Here is a 16,417-nt window from a genome sequence, read left to right as displayed (position 1 = left end):
GTGCTGTCGAGCTATCAGAAACTCAAGGTCGTAAGCCCCCGAGCGGGCAATCTTGAGCCTAAAATCCCTCTATGTGGTAATACTAGAAAATATAAGACCTCCACGAGGCATTATTAATAGTATAAGACCTCCACGAGGCATTATCAACAATATAAGCCCTCCATGAGGCATCATCGATGCTATAATACCTTCGGATATGCCCAAATCTGTAAGACCTCAAGCCATGCATGAATTATACTTGTACCAAATAAGTTATCTATAAGACCTCAAGCAAGACATGCCCAAATTTATAAGACCTTACAAAAGGCATAATCCTGATCTTAAAGTCAAGGCTATATATCCGAACTTGTAACACCCCTAAGAAGGCATACCCTCGATATAGATGCTGAGGCTACCTCAATCGGGGACTAAAAGACTCCGGCCAAATACAATGACTAAGGTCACAAGGTTGTACCAGCCAAACTCACGTAACTTGGGGACGCCCGACTGTCTCTATAAAATTATAGGCCTTCAACTACTTCGAAAAAACTTTGAAAAGAACTGGTTAGTCAGGCTACCCTCGACATAAGCAAAAGAGTTGCGATCATATCAGCTCCAAACAATAGGCTTCGAAACAATTCAGCTATCTAGCGAAACCTCCGGAGGTGCTCATTTATCGCTACATAACGGCTCACAATCGAGGCCCTCATCGAGCCGTCGAAGAGTCAGGCGAATAGAAAAACTTTAAAAAAGTCTTTAACAAGGGAAAACAAAGCCTATATTAAGAGATCGTATCGACCCAATGCTTAAGAGCCATTGTCGCCAGCCTATATTAAGAGGTTGTACCGACCCAATGCGTAAGAGCCACTGTCACCAGCCTATATTAAGCGTAAGAGCCACTATCGCTAGCCTATATTAAGAGGTCGGTAACTGTCGCCAGCCTATATTAAGAGGTTTTACTGACCCTATGCTTAAGATCCTAAGAGCCAGCTTAAAATTCGAAAACTTAAGGGTTAATGAGCTCAAGTCGAAATATGACTCGGAGACTAAGCTCGAAACAGTTAACTAAAAATGCCTAAGGGCAAATACGTAAGAGCCTACGGGCCCGCCCAACAAGCCTCAGGGCTGATTTGTAAACCTAAGGGGTTTTTCACCTCATATCCCAATTCATCTGGCTAATCATTGACGAACGTCAAAATTTAAAGCAAAGGACAAACGAAAAAGCCTTTACATACATTTTGGAAGGTACACAAAGGTGCATTTACAAGACCTATGTCTGAAGCCCTTACAAGGGCAAAAAAGTAAGTAAAACCCTAATCTATCACCGGGGCTATGCCTTCAATGGCTCCCTCGAAAATTGTGCTTTCAACAGCACCGGCCATAACCCTTGGGTTTTAAACGGCCTCTCCCCCTTCATGGATCTCGCCTCCATCTTCATCATCTTCCGGGTCACTACTCGACTCGTCTTTAGAGGATAGCAGGGTCGCGGCCTCCTCTTCTAGGGTCTTCACCCTCTCGATCTTGACAGAAAAATCAATTCCCCTCACATATATATCCTTGAGAGTCCGTCTCTGAGATTCTAAACGAGCATGCTCCACAGCTCGAGTCAATCATAGTTCAGCCTCCTTAGAAACTTTTTTGGCCTGAGCATTTACGGCAGCATCATCATCTTTGTACGAAGATATGAACTCCTCGGCTTCAGCCCTAACCTTGGATAACGCAGCAACCAACTCAGTATGAATATCCATGTACTTGTTACTCTCTGCCCTTGCATCATCAAGTTGATGCCCGACTGAGGCTACCTCCCCTGGAGGGAATTTCTCTCAGAGACTATCTCACTCACGTACCGTTTGAGTTCAAGAATTTCGGAGTCCCTAGCTTGGAGTTGCTCCTTCATTAGGACATCTTTCTTCTCCAGCTACAAAGATCAAACCGAATGTGTTAAAATACTAAAGTCGAGTAAACATGCAGACAAAAAACAATCATGAACTATATAACCTGCTCAGTGAGATGAGTCATGTCTCGGGACGTCGCCTCCAAACAATCCCGAAGTCCACAGAGTTCCTCCTCCCTCTTAGTAGAAAGAGCTCTAAGCTCATCAGCTTCCAAGGTAAGTTTCTTGTGATCACCCTCGTAACTAGTCAGCTCGGTTTGAAACTAGGCAAAGGTCTAATTATAAAGCACCTTGGCCTGGAACCATGAAAGAAATAAGGTTAGCAAAACAAAAATCAGGACACCAAGCAAAATCTACAAGAAGATTACTTGCTCGTAGAGCCTGTCAATCTCACTGAAGATAAGCGAGGCATAAAGCTCAACTTTTTTCTCAAGCGCAGCGAAAATCATTCCAAATACATTTTATCTTCGATGGACGCCCCCACGTCGAAGGACTCTTTGTTTCGAGAATCCCGCATCTCCCTCGGAGAAATAGTCGATCCCAAAGGGGAATCGCTCACTTCAATAAACCCGACTGGATTAATCGTAGCCACCTCTTCTTTATGAAGAGCTTCAGAAATAGCCTCCCCCAGATCGCCTAATGTAAGCACCTCAGCTCGACGAAAGTTTTTGCCGAGGATATCACCCGGTGCACCCTCGAAGGCCTTTTCATAACAACAGAATCAAGTTCCGATTTAGAAGGCATCGACTCTAAGGTATGTAGGATGATCAGGTTTTCTCCTGCCGCGGGTGCTTCCGGGGAATCATCCTTCCTTTCGCCTTCAGCTCGGTGACTCCCCGGTGCTTTTGGAGCTAAGGTTGCTGAATCAGCCTCAGTATTTTCCACTTTGGCTTTCGTGGATTCCGGAGAATGGGTCGACGCCCCCTTCATCTTTTTTTCTCTTCGTCAAGCTTCGAGGCATTTTCTTCGCCAAGCGGTGTTTCCCTTATCAAGGGGACCTCCCCCAGACCTGCACAAATGCAAAGTATAAACATAGGGAGTAAGAACAATATCAACAGTAGTTCTTTTATGAGATACGATTACGGTAGAAGTAGAGGCTCACCCTGGTCCTTGGCTTCCCGTAGAGCATGGGGCAGATCGCACCACACGCGCTCAACGTACGGGAAAATCGAATCCATCTGGTTGACCTAGCCTGAGAGATCCTTAACAGCATTGGGATACACTGCGACAGCTGCATCAGCGAATAAAGTTAGTTCATGGGGAGATGTACCCACAAGGAAATAAGAAAACATTTAACCAGCATATATACTTACATTTCATGTTCCAACTTTCAGGGAACGGCATCCTCTCTACTAGAATTAGGTCCAAAGTCCTAACTCGTACAAAACGTCTCATCTGTCCTCCGTTCTTAACCTCATCGGTACTGGCAAAAAGGGCTCTCGAGGCCCGACAGTGGAGCTTAATCAGGCCCTCATGGAAGAGTTGGGGACTATACATCCTGATCAGGTGATTAAGGATTAAGGGCATCCCCTTAACCATGTTCGCATAATATCTGGTCATGTAAACAATGCGCCAAAATGAAGGATAAATATGGCCGAGGGTTACTCAATATCGTTTGCAGAAGTCGAGGATCACGGGGTCTACTGGAGGCGAGGATGGCTCCACCGGGAAAAGGGTAAATAGATAAGTATACACACTGAGAAAGTCGGCCCTGCATGTCGTTATATCCTCCCCCCGAGAAGGAATCTCCGCAAGCACCGCGTCCCCTCAGCGGCAGTCGGCCTTCATTCTTTCGACGTCTACTATTGAACTAACATATTGAGACATAGGTTCACATCGTCCCGGTTTCGAAGAAGGTTTTTCGATCTTAAAATCGGAAGTCATTTCAAAGGCTCTTGGAATGCACTCCACAGTGCGAGGAGGCAGTGTTGCTTTACACCTAGACGAGCGCGAGGAAGAAGAAGGCACATCTTCCTGAGGATCAGGGGTGGAAGTTTTCGCCATTCTTATTAAAGAGGGTTTCAGAGGAGAAATGGAAATTGCGTTTTAGAAGAGAACACGAGAGAAAGGTAAGAAGAATTCTTTTGAGGGCTAGACTGTGCAGTGGAAAACAAGGGGTGAAAGAAGAAGTATTTATAGAGGTCTAACGTGCAAGTTGGAGCGGACCAAAGGACAGCTAACCGATGTAATTAATTCAAGGATTTTAAGGGGTGTGTGGATGCGACCTTTAGACTTCGCATTTTGTCATGTCGATTGTTTGATAGGGTGTGACCACCGTCGCGATGGAAGTATCGAAGGGGAAAGAATTCGAGATCGTTTGTTATAATTTTTACTCTAAGAAGCGCGGGGACTATCTGTATACAGATAAAATCGGAGAGCCCGATTTTACGATCGTTACGTCTTTCAGTAGCTTTACCTCGAAGGCCCGAGGGCACGGTTTGAGGTTTCGGCCTCGAGGGTTCTTTGTTCCTGACCTCAGGGCAGCTTAAATCGATGGCTATCATGGATAAATGGGAAGTTCCCTAAGCACGTGATCAAAGCTGACAACATCTACAAGAATAGTACCAGTCTGTACCAGGCTGCTGAGTAGTTGTACCAGATACATTTTTTTGTAATAAATGCATATGTACTACGTTGGAATTTCTCCTTTTATATAAAGGGGACCCTTAGCTATTTTTTGCACACATGACAACAACACACATAACATTCAATACAAGAACATTCTCTACTCTCTAACACATTCTCTCTTGATTCTATTATTTACACCATTGCTTACATTTATTGTGTTTCATTAATTGTTCTTCATTGATTGCTCATTATTGATCATAAGTAGCTCAGATCAAAGCTCATAGAATTGTCAGCCCTCATCGGCTGGTCACAGCCTAATGTTTAGCTCGACCCTGAGGCCCGTATAACCTGGTTCGAGACCCCGATTCTCAGCCTTTCAGTTTGCTTAACATACTGACTTTAAGCTCTTAGCTTACTTTTAACTCTCACACTTAGTATCTACTACCTAGAAACTAGCATAAAAATAAATCACGTATTTTTAGAAGCACAAAAGCAAATCTAATTGTTATTGCCATTGTCAAGGGAAACACCTCTATAAAAATTGCCACGACCTCTTCCATGAGACTTTTGTGCTATAAAAGATATAGTAGAATTAGGAAGTATTTGTCACACCTCCTTTTTACCTACACTCCGGGAGAGGGTATAAGGGAGTTTTTTCCAACTTAAAGTGACAATCGAAATGGGATTATTTATTTATTAAATTCAGAGTTGCCACTTGAGATAATTTTATGGTGTCCCAAGTCACCGGTTCAAATCCCGAATTGAGGAAAAGATTGACTCTGTATTACAGTCCGCGAACCAGAAATCTGGGTAAGGAATTCTGTTAACCCGGGAGAAGGTGTTAGGCATTCCCGAGTTCCGTGGTTCTAGCACGGTCGCTCAACTGTTATAGTTGTCCTAATTATCTGATTTTTACACGTTTTAAACCTATTGTGCATTTTTTAACTTTTTAGCCGCTTTTAATATTTTGAAAAATTCAAGGTTATTCAAAACACATCGTAAGCCACGCTACATGAAATGCACCCGTGGTTCGTGACACGTTCTATTTAACCTTGTTGGAAATTAAAGTCGGGTCACATGAAATGCGCACCCGGATTTGAAGATTTACGTATCACGATCATGCCACTTCAGGCCCATCGTACAAGAGAGCCTTATCCAAGACCTCCACTTTCCATGGAGAAAAAGGTCTTTTGTGCTTTCAAATTCATGAAGCTTATGCATCCCATACTTTGAGCCAGCACTATAACAAGACTGTTGGTATCCAATTGCTTCGACAGGATAGAAATTCGAGGGAAGTGAAAGACGAGGCAGAACTACAGCAATACTGTCCTTTGTGACCAAATACGAAAAATCATGAAAACTACAACCTATAGCTTCGTCAACTATAGCATCCCAAACTTGAATGTTATAGCATCTGTCATCATTTACAGTCAAGTTTACATGTAAACTGGAATGAACAAGTTGACACTTGACATTTCCCTCAGTATATATTTCTCTTCACTAGCCGAGTGAGCCCAAAAGGAGAAAAACAAACAACAGCATCTTCTTTGGATCCATCTATACCAATGAAAACTTTTCTGCTATGGCATGAATGTGATCTACTACAAAAAATCCTATTCTTATTTACATCGGCAGCATCAGATAGGCTACTCCCATATGAGCCATATTTCCTTAACATTTCAAATATGCTTAGACTAATTTCTATCATTCCAGTTTAAACAAAACAACTCAAACAATGTATAATACCAAACAAGTATAATAGTAAAAGTTATAAATAAATTAAAATGGCCATGAGCTAATCTTCACAATACCAGACAACGATAAATTCTCATTTTAGCATGGAGTAAAATAAACTAGACAGATATTATTCGCACACCAATAAGAAATAAGATCTGAAATAAAAATGAACAAAGTTGGAATATAACCTTAAGCAAAACGACTCGTCTTCCAATTTAAGAAGGAATCTCAAGTATGCATATGTGAACAGGCCATGGTTGACCAAGAGCATTCAACAAAATTTAAAACATGGACCACGAACCGGAATAAACAACTCGCAGGCGATCTCGACTTAATCGGAAAGCCTCACTAGCAGCCTCGAGAAGAGCCTCGTCTCAGTAGGGTCGGAGCTGCTGCATTTTTGCAGCTTTTGGGGTCATTTTTTGGCTACTTCGATGGCTAAAAATGGTTAAGAAAGCAGTGCTTCAAAGCTGGTTTTTACAGCTGAAAAAATGATGTTACAAAGGTGACGTTTCAGTTATGTAAAAAGTGGTTTTGGGGTGATTCAAAGCTGAAGTTTAGGGGTATTTTGAAGCATTTTAATGGAGGTTTCTCAATGGATTTTTGGAGGAGAAGACTAGCTTTAATAAGTTTTATGACTGTGTTTTTCATGGCGTTAACACAGTAAGAGTGAAACCAAGTAAAGAAGAAAGGAAAAAAAGATCTAATGTTGCTGCCCCTTTTCTTTGTTTTGCTCGTTTTCTATTTTTTCTGTTTTCTTGTGCTCTCCTTTTTTTCCGTGTGTAAGTGTGTTGTCTTTTTAAGAGAGATGAGAGAGAGGGAAAATGAAAGTGAGATGGGGGTGTGAGCTGTAGGGAATAATTCTGCTGCCTTGGAAAGGGACGTATTTGTAGTGGGCAAGAAAGAAGAATAGAAATGCCATGTAATTAAAATTTCAATGTATATTGATACAAGACAAAAAATAGACTCCCCCCCCCCACCCATAAAAAAGTGAATGTCCAGGTGATATTGTAACATGCATCTTCAGTTTGGATTGAGTGACCCCGTGAGTTTGTTGCAAAAATTGGATGAAGGAGAATCTTTAACAAGCTCCATTTTGATTGGTTATTGCTTCTCTTTTTCTTTTTTTTTTCTTCTTGAAAGTAATAAATAGACAAAGTAAATAATACTCCTACTTGACTAATATAGAAAGATTAAAAAAATACTAACTACTCAAAATTTATTTATTAAAATCCTTAACTTGAAAAGGATAGAGTAGACCCGTTAAAAATATATTTTGGAACCTTTTCTTTCTTTTGAGAACAAGAACACAATTACAATTTAAAATTGTGACTATTTTTGTATTTTCAAGATTATATAAAGATAAAAAAAATAAGGTACTATTTTTGTATATTTTTCATTTAAATTTATGAAAGATACGTAAACTAAAATATTTTTGTTATTTTTATTTTTTGTGACGAAATAGAGTAAAAGAGTCAAAATTAGTTGATATAAAGATATTAGGCCTAAATTAAATATTAACGTGCTAAAATATGAAAAAATCTTGGGGAGGGTCAAAAATCACATGTCTACAGTATTTGTTCCATAACTTCATTAGTGTCTTCCCTCATTGAAAATCCTCCAAGGGAATTAACAAATTGGTTAAATGTGGGGTAGGGTGGTTTCCCCAACATTACAGTACGAAGGGTCTTGTATTTGCTCCCAAGACCTCTACCAAAATTGATTACTTTGCTATCTTCGTCCAATGGTTTGTGTATCACCACAAGACTATCACAAATTCCTTTGAACTCTTTTATGTATTCATCTATGGATTTTGATCCTAGTTTTACTGTTTGAAGTTGTTGCTTATATTGAAACTCCTTATCCTTCATTGCTTGTCGGTAAGTATCCTCAAGACACAACCACATTTATTTTGTCGTGGAACATCTTATAATGAGGAACATTGACTCTTCTGTCATTGTTCCAGAGAGCCAACTTCTAACTAGAATATCATTCTCTTCCCACTCCATGAATTTGGGGTTAGCGTTGGTTTCTCCTTTCTCATTTTCTAGGAATTTATTTGGAGCCTCTTCTTTGATAATATTTGTTACTTTCACATGAAGAAGTACATAAAAAAAAATAGGCTCATGTTGTTAGCTCTTGGCTTGATGAGAACATACATCATACATGGAATATTTATACAACTTCATGAAGGACTCCTTCAAGCATAGGTTTAGCTACGTAGACTATTCCACCTGTAACTCTAGATTTCAGTGTTATCACAAATCACTCACAACATTATCTACAGATAACTACTCATAGTATTCTAGTTATACATGAACTCATATACAAGGCTAATGATATCTGCTATGTTTTTGGTTGTAGAGTCCATTTGGGTCCCATCTCAGTTGTGTGTAGTCTAACAATTTTCTATTTGAAGTATATGTGTGTGTGAGAGAGAAATCACTAAAAAATTTAAAAATAATATTAGCTGAATTAATAATTCTCAGAGCTGAATAGGTATTAAATAATAAGAACCTAAAGTTTAAACCCCTATCATATTTAGATTCTAAATTCAAGTATATTTTGAAGCCTAGTTGGTTAGCATCTCATTTCTTGAATATTTCTACTACTACATGCGAACATTCGCGACAATTTCACTCATCATAAATGGCACCGACCATATATAGGCCCCATTTCTTTGGTCCACGGCGTGCAATAATAAGACAGAGTTTCAGCTCATCACAAATCAATTTCGTTGTTGCAACCCATACATGGCCAGTAAAGCTTCCCTTACCAAAAACTCTCCCCTTTCCCCTTTTCATAAACCATTATTTGATGTGCAAATGCCACTTCTTTCTTTATGAAAATGTTTAGTGATGGGGTCCTCCTCAGTAACTAAAAAAACTGTCGGTTCTCCTTTCGGTTTCTATTAATTATTTACTTCTGCTTCTTTAAACCCCATTCATGTATGTCTCTAGATATATTGCTCAGTTGAAGAGTGAGCGTGAATCAAGTCATTGTATGAGTTAAAATAATTGTGGTATAGACTTATAGTAGTTAGCTTCACTATTCAACATGTTCTTGAGTGTTCTTCAAGGGATGGTCACCATATATATTGTAATATTTGAGCCTTATGTTATAAGCTTAGTGTTCCAATGCTCCTCATCAAAATATGTTTTTGGTATGCCATACCAAATAAGAAGTAAGTTGCTAAGAGAGTTACAATTATATTCTCTAACAAACTAATTAACCCTTATATATCCAATTTTGAAACGATAATTACTATTAGTATAGAGCCGGTAACTAGTATATAAAGTCTCTATTATATATATAAAACTATTTTATACTCCTACAATATAATATAGTACCAATTACTTGGCCACATACAAAGAGATTAGTGGGCATGGACTTGATATAGGCAAATAGCGAGCTAATTGATCATATGCACTATGTAATGCTAATGTTAACAGATAGAGACAATGATATTTTCTCAATGTAAGGTGAAATATTTACATATTAACATCCTTATAAATTCATTTGTAACTGTCATGATCAACCTGGAAACCATAGCCACTTAACTATATGTGACAAATGCACAAGCAGCCAAACTCTATTTTGATGGGACTAAACATAGTTTGTATGAGTAGGACCATCCATTGAACAAAACATTATTCCATAACTAAGCATTTAGGTAACCATTTTTTCCAAAAGACAGGAATATACACTTTGAAAAATAGAATGATCAGCGCTCGCTTTACGAAAAAGTCTATTTTTCTATTAGGAGGAAAGGTACTTTACGACTTAAACAATTGGTCTTTAGTGGATAATGAATAGATTATTCCCAATTAGAGTTAGTGAGAATCTTGGTACAAAAGCTTGGTACTCTTGGCTATCTTACTCTGCATGTCATTAAACGCCAAGATAATGTTTCAAAAGCTATCCAAAGCCCAAAGTTGTACTACTATTATAAACATTAATCTTTTGGTCTAATTTCCACTATCTCGCACGGACAGCCTTATATGCTCAAACTTTAATTGCACATTGGAGACTGCATTAATAAGAGACACAACTAAAGAGCTTCTCAATGATGAGGAGACACAAGGAGAAGAAGCTGCAATAAAAATTATTGACATATGATGAAGAATTTAATTAATTTCTAATTATCAAGAAGCCTAACCCATAATTGGCCACTCATTTTCTATATGAGCTATTGTGGGGTGAAAATATATACCTATTTGTTACTTTAATCATTAGCCTTAATATAATACTACCGGCATTTAAAGTATGCGTTGTTTAATTTAACTCTAGTACAACTCTTTACAGATAAGTTATAATTAAATCCAAAAAGAAAAGTTATAATTAATTCCTACAAAACTAGGCATTTGTTAGAATTATATATACTACATTACTTTCACATTTATAAGAAATATAAGATTGAAAAAAAAAAGTTGCGAAGGGATTTTTTTTTTTTTTTAAAAAGCAAGAATAAAGTGAAGCTTTAGAATATACTTGTGTTCATCTTTTCTTTGTTCTTTTGCTTTCAGAAACTTTAACAAATAATTCTGATTGAACCAAAAAATGTGACATCCGTTTTAGAATTTGTATGGGACCCATGTAAGTACTTGGAATGGTACTTTAGCAATTTGAGATGATAATAAGGGTATATTTGGCTGAATGGTCTTATATAAAGTGTCAATAACCACCTCATTTCAGTATTTCACTACTTCCTACTAAGTTCCAATTTCCAACATAATAACCACGTCCTGAAGTAGAAACATTCCTCTTCAACAGTTTTTTTTCAAATGAAGAAGAATTATAAACACTCTCCTCTCATCTTTCTTCTCGTTCTTTTACTTATTTTCTTCACTGCATTTTCAATGGTATCAGTTGAGGCTAGGAAACACCATACAAAGAAGAGCAAAATACACCACAAACATAGGAATAGGAATAATAAGCAGAAAAATGGAGGTGGAAATAAAGCACCAGATTGTTCAGACTCTCCTTCTCCAGCTCCTTCTCATGGTTTTTACCCTACACAGTTTCCCATTTTTGACATCTTGTCCTTTGGAGCCAAAGGTGATGGAGTTTCTGATGATTCCAAGGTAAAGCAAAGATAATTACATAGATTTCTAAGTTTTATGCACCGATAGTGTAAATTTATTTATATTACTAGGTCATTTACATGAATATTACCGATATTTGGATAATATTTGATTGAAGTTGGAAAAAAAGAGTATCTGAAGTTTAAGTTCAAAAGGCATATTTGTAAGTTGTTGTGTTTGGACATGACTTATATTTCACTTGAAATAACATTGATGTTTTGTGAGTGAACCTTATTTCACCTGAAATTTTCCTCAAACGAAATAAGTATTTCAGTATTTCTAATATCGTAGTTCGGTAGTTTTAAATACTGATGGCCAAACCGTTATTCTCGAATATTGATTAAACAATATTAATAGTGTAAAAGAACTTTACAATATTGTGTATAAAACATAACTCCATTGTATTGTAAAAGAACTTTACAATATTATGGTTTTAGTCAACAGTACTAAGTTTAGTCTAACCATGGAGAAAATCTTCATCTTTGATATATGTATAGGCACTTGAAGGAGCATGGGAAGCTGCTTGCAAAGTCCAAGGGGCTACTCTACACATTCCTTCAGAATTCCAATTCTTAATCAATCCCATTACACTTCAAGGACCATGCATGCCTAACTTTATTTTTCAGGTTAATTTATAATTAGTATTCTATTCTATCTTCCACGGTCTCTATTTAAATACCCACGCCCAAAAAGCCCTAAAGATTAATTTTTTGTTCACTTGCAAAAAGAATATAACAGGAAATATATATATTCTTTGTCGGCTAAAAGTTCTCCTTTTTTATGATTTAAAAGTTATTAGAATTTTGTGGAATTAAATAATTAAACTGCAGGTAGATGGAACTCTCTTGGCTCCTTCAAAAGTAGGAACCTGGCCCAAATCCAGCTTGTTCCAATGGTTGAATTTCAAGTGGATGCACAATTTTACCATCCAAGGAACTGGCACTTTTGATGGCCAAGGCTATAACTGGTGGAAACTTTCTCAAATTGATTATTTCCAGGTTTGTACTTTTGTACCTCTAAGAATATTACTCTTAACTTTACACCGAAAGTAAGAACAAACGACAGCCTTAGTGAGGTAGGAGGTTAATTAGAACCCTTATATTATTTCTAATACAATATTACATTATGGGATGTAACTTCTACATGTTAACGGTATAAAAACTTTTCGCACTATCACTATATTTTAATATGTTGTACCCCTACCGGTCCACAATAAGTGACCAATTTGCTTTAAGCACACTCATTAAGGAAATACTAAATTCTAGATGAAAATAATTAGTGTGACTAAACACCCTTCATTAAATGTTGCACCATAGTTATAGTAGCACTTACTTCTCTTCTGAAATGTGAGGAGCAAATGACTTTTTAGGGATACGTACATAAGGGTAATTTTGAAAAAACAAATTGAATTTTTTTCTTGATTATATAAATGGACACTTATTTTGTACCAAAATAAAAAGCAAATTTGTCACTTATTGTGTAAAAATTATATTATGCTTTATGTTATTACACATGAACTAAGAGAGAGTCAAAGTGTTTTACCTCCATAAACTTAGTTGAAGAATGGGCACATGCGCTCCATCTCCTTTAATAATTTCTTAGAACATATAGACCCTAGTCATAGTATTGAGTGTGCGAATAAAGTTCTACATTAACACTATTTATAATGTTGGTTATGCGAACAAAGTTCAATATTTATAACTAAAAAGATTGGGAAGTTACGTATAAAGTGTAGGGATATCCTAATTAATGGTACGATGTGACACCTTTTGAGAAGAAGAAAAAACGTAGGGGTTTGGACCAAAGCAGATAATTTTATACCATATTAATAGTATATTTGGGCTGGTGTAGCCCAACACATAATATCATTAAATTAAACCATCTTTACATGTTAATGATCATAATATTCTTCTCTCATTTCATATTTTTTTATATACAGGAAATGAAGACATCTAAAAGCATTCCTGATATAAAACCGACAGTAAGTAGAATATATAAGGTGTCTTCCCTTTATTTAATTAGCTGAATGCAGTTATGATGAATAATTTTTTCTTTTTAAAAATTTGGATGACAGGTTTTACGATTTTATGCTAGCTATAATGTGACAGTTCGTGATATCAAGATTATGAATAGTCCTCAATGTCACCTAAAATTTGACAACTCTAAAGGAGTAAAAATCAATAACGTTACAATCTCTGCACCAGGAAGTAGCCCAAACACTGATGGTATTCACCTTCAAAATTCTCAAGATGTTGAGATCCATCATTCCAATATAGGAACAGGTAAACATTCTTCTTATTAACTTGGCTTAATTAACTATTCCCTCAGTCCCAAATAAATTGGATTACGAGAGTCAATTATAGCTTTTTCTTTTTCTTCTCATAAACAAAGGAAAACGAAAAAGTATATACGATAGTTGCTACCACGTGCACTTTCCCAAAGTTTCTAAAGGTCCCATGTCATCCTCCTTTTTCAAACGATAAACGGTCACTAAACTAACTTTTTGTCTTTCCCCCAACATTAAAGTATGTAATATTATAAAGAATATTTAATGTAGTCCAAGTGATTCGTGGTGTATAAATGCCTATGTACCATAGCTTATATAATTAATAACAGTAAGAAAATTGACACCTAACTTTATCCTTGAAGTAATTGTTGGTACACCACTAAACTATTAAAGTGATTAAATTACTCAATCCAATGTTATTGTCCATTAGGACACTTTAGGTAAACTTATTATGATTTGGTAGTAGAAATGACCTAATTAAGATTGCATCATTCTTCTAATCTCGATAATTCTTTGAATAAACAGGAGATGATTGCGTGTCAATTCAAACTGGTTGCTCTAATATTCATGTACATCACATAAATTGTGGTCCAGGACATGGGATAAGGTAATTAATTCATTCATTTATCTTATGAAGCAAAATTATGATTGTATATTAGGAGTAAGCTTACAGTTTATCATAGCTAGTTTGATATGCTTATATGTAGTTTCTAATTAATTTTCTTTTCTCATATTATGATAATCCCAGCCTCGGAGGACTAGGTAAAGATAAAAGCGTTGCATGCGTTTCAGACATCATTGTTGAGAACGTGAACTTGGAAAGCACTATGTATGGTGCAAGGATAAAGACATGGCAGGTGGGTGTTACATATTAAAAATTGGTTAGTAATTAACAAGCCTAAATTCTTTCGACACTCGTAGTTAGTTAAGCATTTAATTTATACATTGGAAGTGTAAAATCTTTTTATACTATTAGTGTTATACAACTAATTTAGCAGGTAATATGCGTTATCTTCCATGCAGGTTCTTTGTCTTGTTTTCAAGATTACAACTCTCACATTTTAAGAAGGTTTATATATAGATATCTGTTTGATGACCTACTATTATAAAATAATTTTTATACGGACGGTGTATATAACTTAAACAACAGATAATGTATAGAAGTTATAACTTGTTAGTAAGTTAGTATATAATAAGTAATAACGTTAGTTTCTTTGTAGGGTGGTCTTGGATCCGTCAAGAACATATCATTTTCGAACATTCAAGTATCAGATGTTAAGGTTCCAATCATGATTGATCAATATTACTGCGACAAGCATGTGTGCAAGAATCAAACAGGAGCTGTAGCAATATCCAACGTTAAATTCAATCAGATAACAGGAACTTACTCTGCCAAACCAATTCATCTAGCTTGCAGTAACTCAATTCCATGCACTGACGTTGATCTAATTGACATTCAATTAAAACCATCGTTTAATTATCGGGGAATTCAGCAGGGATTGTGCTGGAATTCTTATGGAAAATCACAAGCACCACTTCTTCCTTCAAGTATGGATTATTGTGTAAGAAGGGGAAGTGGCTTTGTTAGAAGAATATCAAGATCCCATGAAAATGTCTGCTCGTAAAATTTTATGTATAGCCATTTAATTTGCTAGTTTTTTAAAAAAAAAAAATTCTCTTTCAGGTATTGTTGTAAATTTGTGTCTGTTTAAATTTTCCTTGGTTGTTTTCTCCTTCCCCTATGTTTTTTGCGGTCGGAAGGCACAAGTTCTAGCCAGTCTAGAAATATGCAGTTTTTTTCAGATATATAGATGAATTTTGGGCTGTATATTTTCAAGCATTCTCTAAGTTTTTTTCGCTCTCATTTCTTTTTCCTTTTTATTATTTGCTGAAATATTCGAATATCTTCTACTCTTATTGTCACGACCCAAAAATCCATGGCCGTGAGGGCACCTAACTCAACTCACTAGGTAAACCAACTAACAGACAATATAACTCATCAGAGATTATAAGAAAATAAAGAATAGATAATTGAGCATTTACAATTTACCCAAGACCTGGTAGTACGACTCATGAGTTTCTAAGACTTGGAATTTGCAAAGCTAGTACGAATATATATGCATTATGTTTGAATGATACATAAACAGAATAGTAAAAGCTAAGCTGCCAAGGACAAGAGGCAGTTATATCCCGAATGTGCGATCATCTTCCTAATCAGCACCCGACATCACCAACAGCTCCACTCCCAAAATTTGTGCATATCTTACAGAAGTGTAGTATCAGTACAACCGACCCCATGTACTGGTAAGTATTTTGTCTAACCTCGTCGAAGTAATGACGAGGCTTTTAGTTAAAAGATGCTTGTTGCTACAACCTTTACCGTAAAATAACAGTAAAGTAGTTTAAAGTATAACGAATACAAGTATCAATTGCAGTTCGACAAGACAGTCAATAATTAAATAAAGAAACCATAGTAGAATGTTTACGATCTTAATTCCCTGGTAGGAGATGTATGTTCCAAAATGTCAAAACGTCAAATCACATGGCACGGCAATACCTTCGTGCTTTTACCTCATCCTCACCATGTATAAGTAAATTTATGTAACAAATCAATTAGCACGGCAAAATCCTATCAACTCATCTTTCGAAATGATCGTGTAACCGAACCAACCATATGATAGTAACACAATAATAGGAGTTACAAAGTAGGAAATACGCAGGTAACAGCTACAGGCATAGTTAGAAAATACAAAAATACATGCTGCAGGCATTTAGGAATAATTGGTGCATTTAGGAATTAGTTAATTATACTTTGGTTGTTTAAAAGCGAAAATCACAAAATACGCATTTTTGTTGTCATCGTAATTT

General features: G+C 36.5%; 1 protein-coding gene across 1 annotated transcript; it reads left to right on the top strand.

Annotated features, from left to right (window-relative positions):
- The first annotated feature begins 10,896 nt into the window (after positions 1-10,896).
- On the top strand, positions 10,897-15,333 carry LOC104243058 (polygalacturonase At1g48100). The gene is made up of 8 exons (XM_009798183.2): positions 10,897-11,262; positions 11,760-11,888; positions 12,093-12,260; positions 13,202-13,243; positions 13,337-13,544; positions 14,075-14,156; positions 14,298-14,406; positions 14,770-15,333. Exons 1-8 carry the CDS (start codon positions 10,963-10,965, stop codon positions 15,172-15,174), a joined length of 1,443 nt encoding a protein of 480 aa, XP_009796485.1. The 5' UTR covers positions 10,897-10,962; the 3' UTR covers positions 15,175-15,333.
- The last annotated feature ends 1,084 nt before the right edge of the window (positions 15,334-16,417 follow it).

This window comes from Nicotiana sylvestris, chromosome 10 (assembly GCF_000393655.2).
Source record: "Nicotiana sylvestris chromosome 10, ASM39365v2, whole genome shotgun sequence".
NCBI classification, from domain to species: domain Eukaryota; kingdom Viridiplantae; phylum Streptophyta; class Magnoliopsida; order Solanales; family Solanaceae; genus Nicotiana; species Nicotiana sylvestris.
The sequence above is the reverse complement of the archived record's forward strand: the minus strand, read 5'-3'. Positions and strand labels throughout refer to the sequence as shown.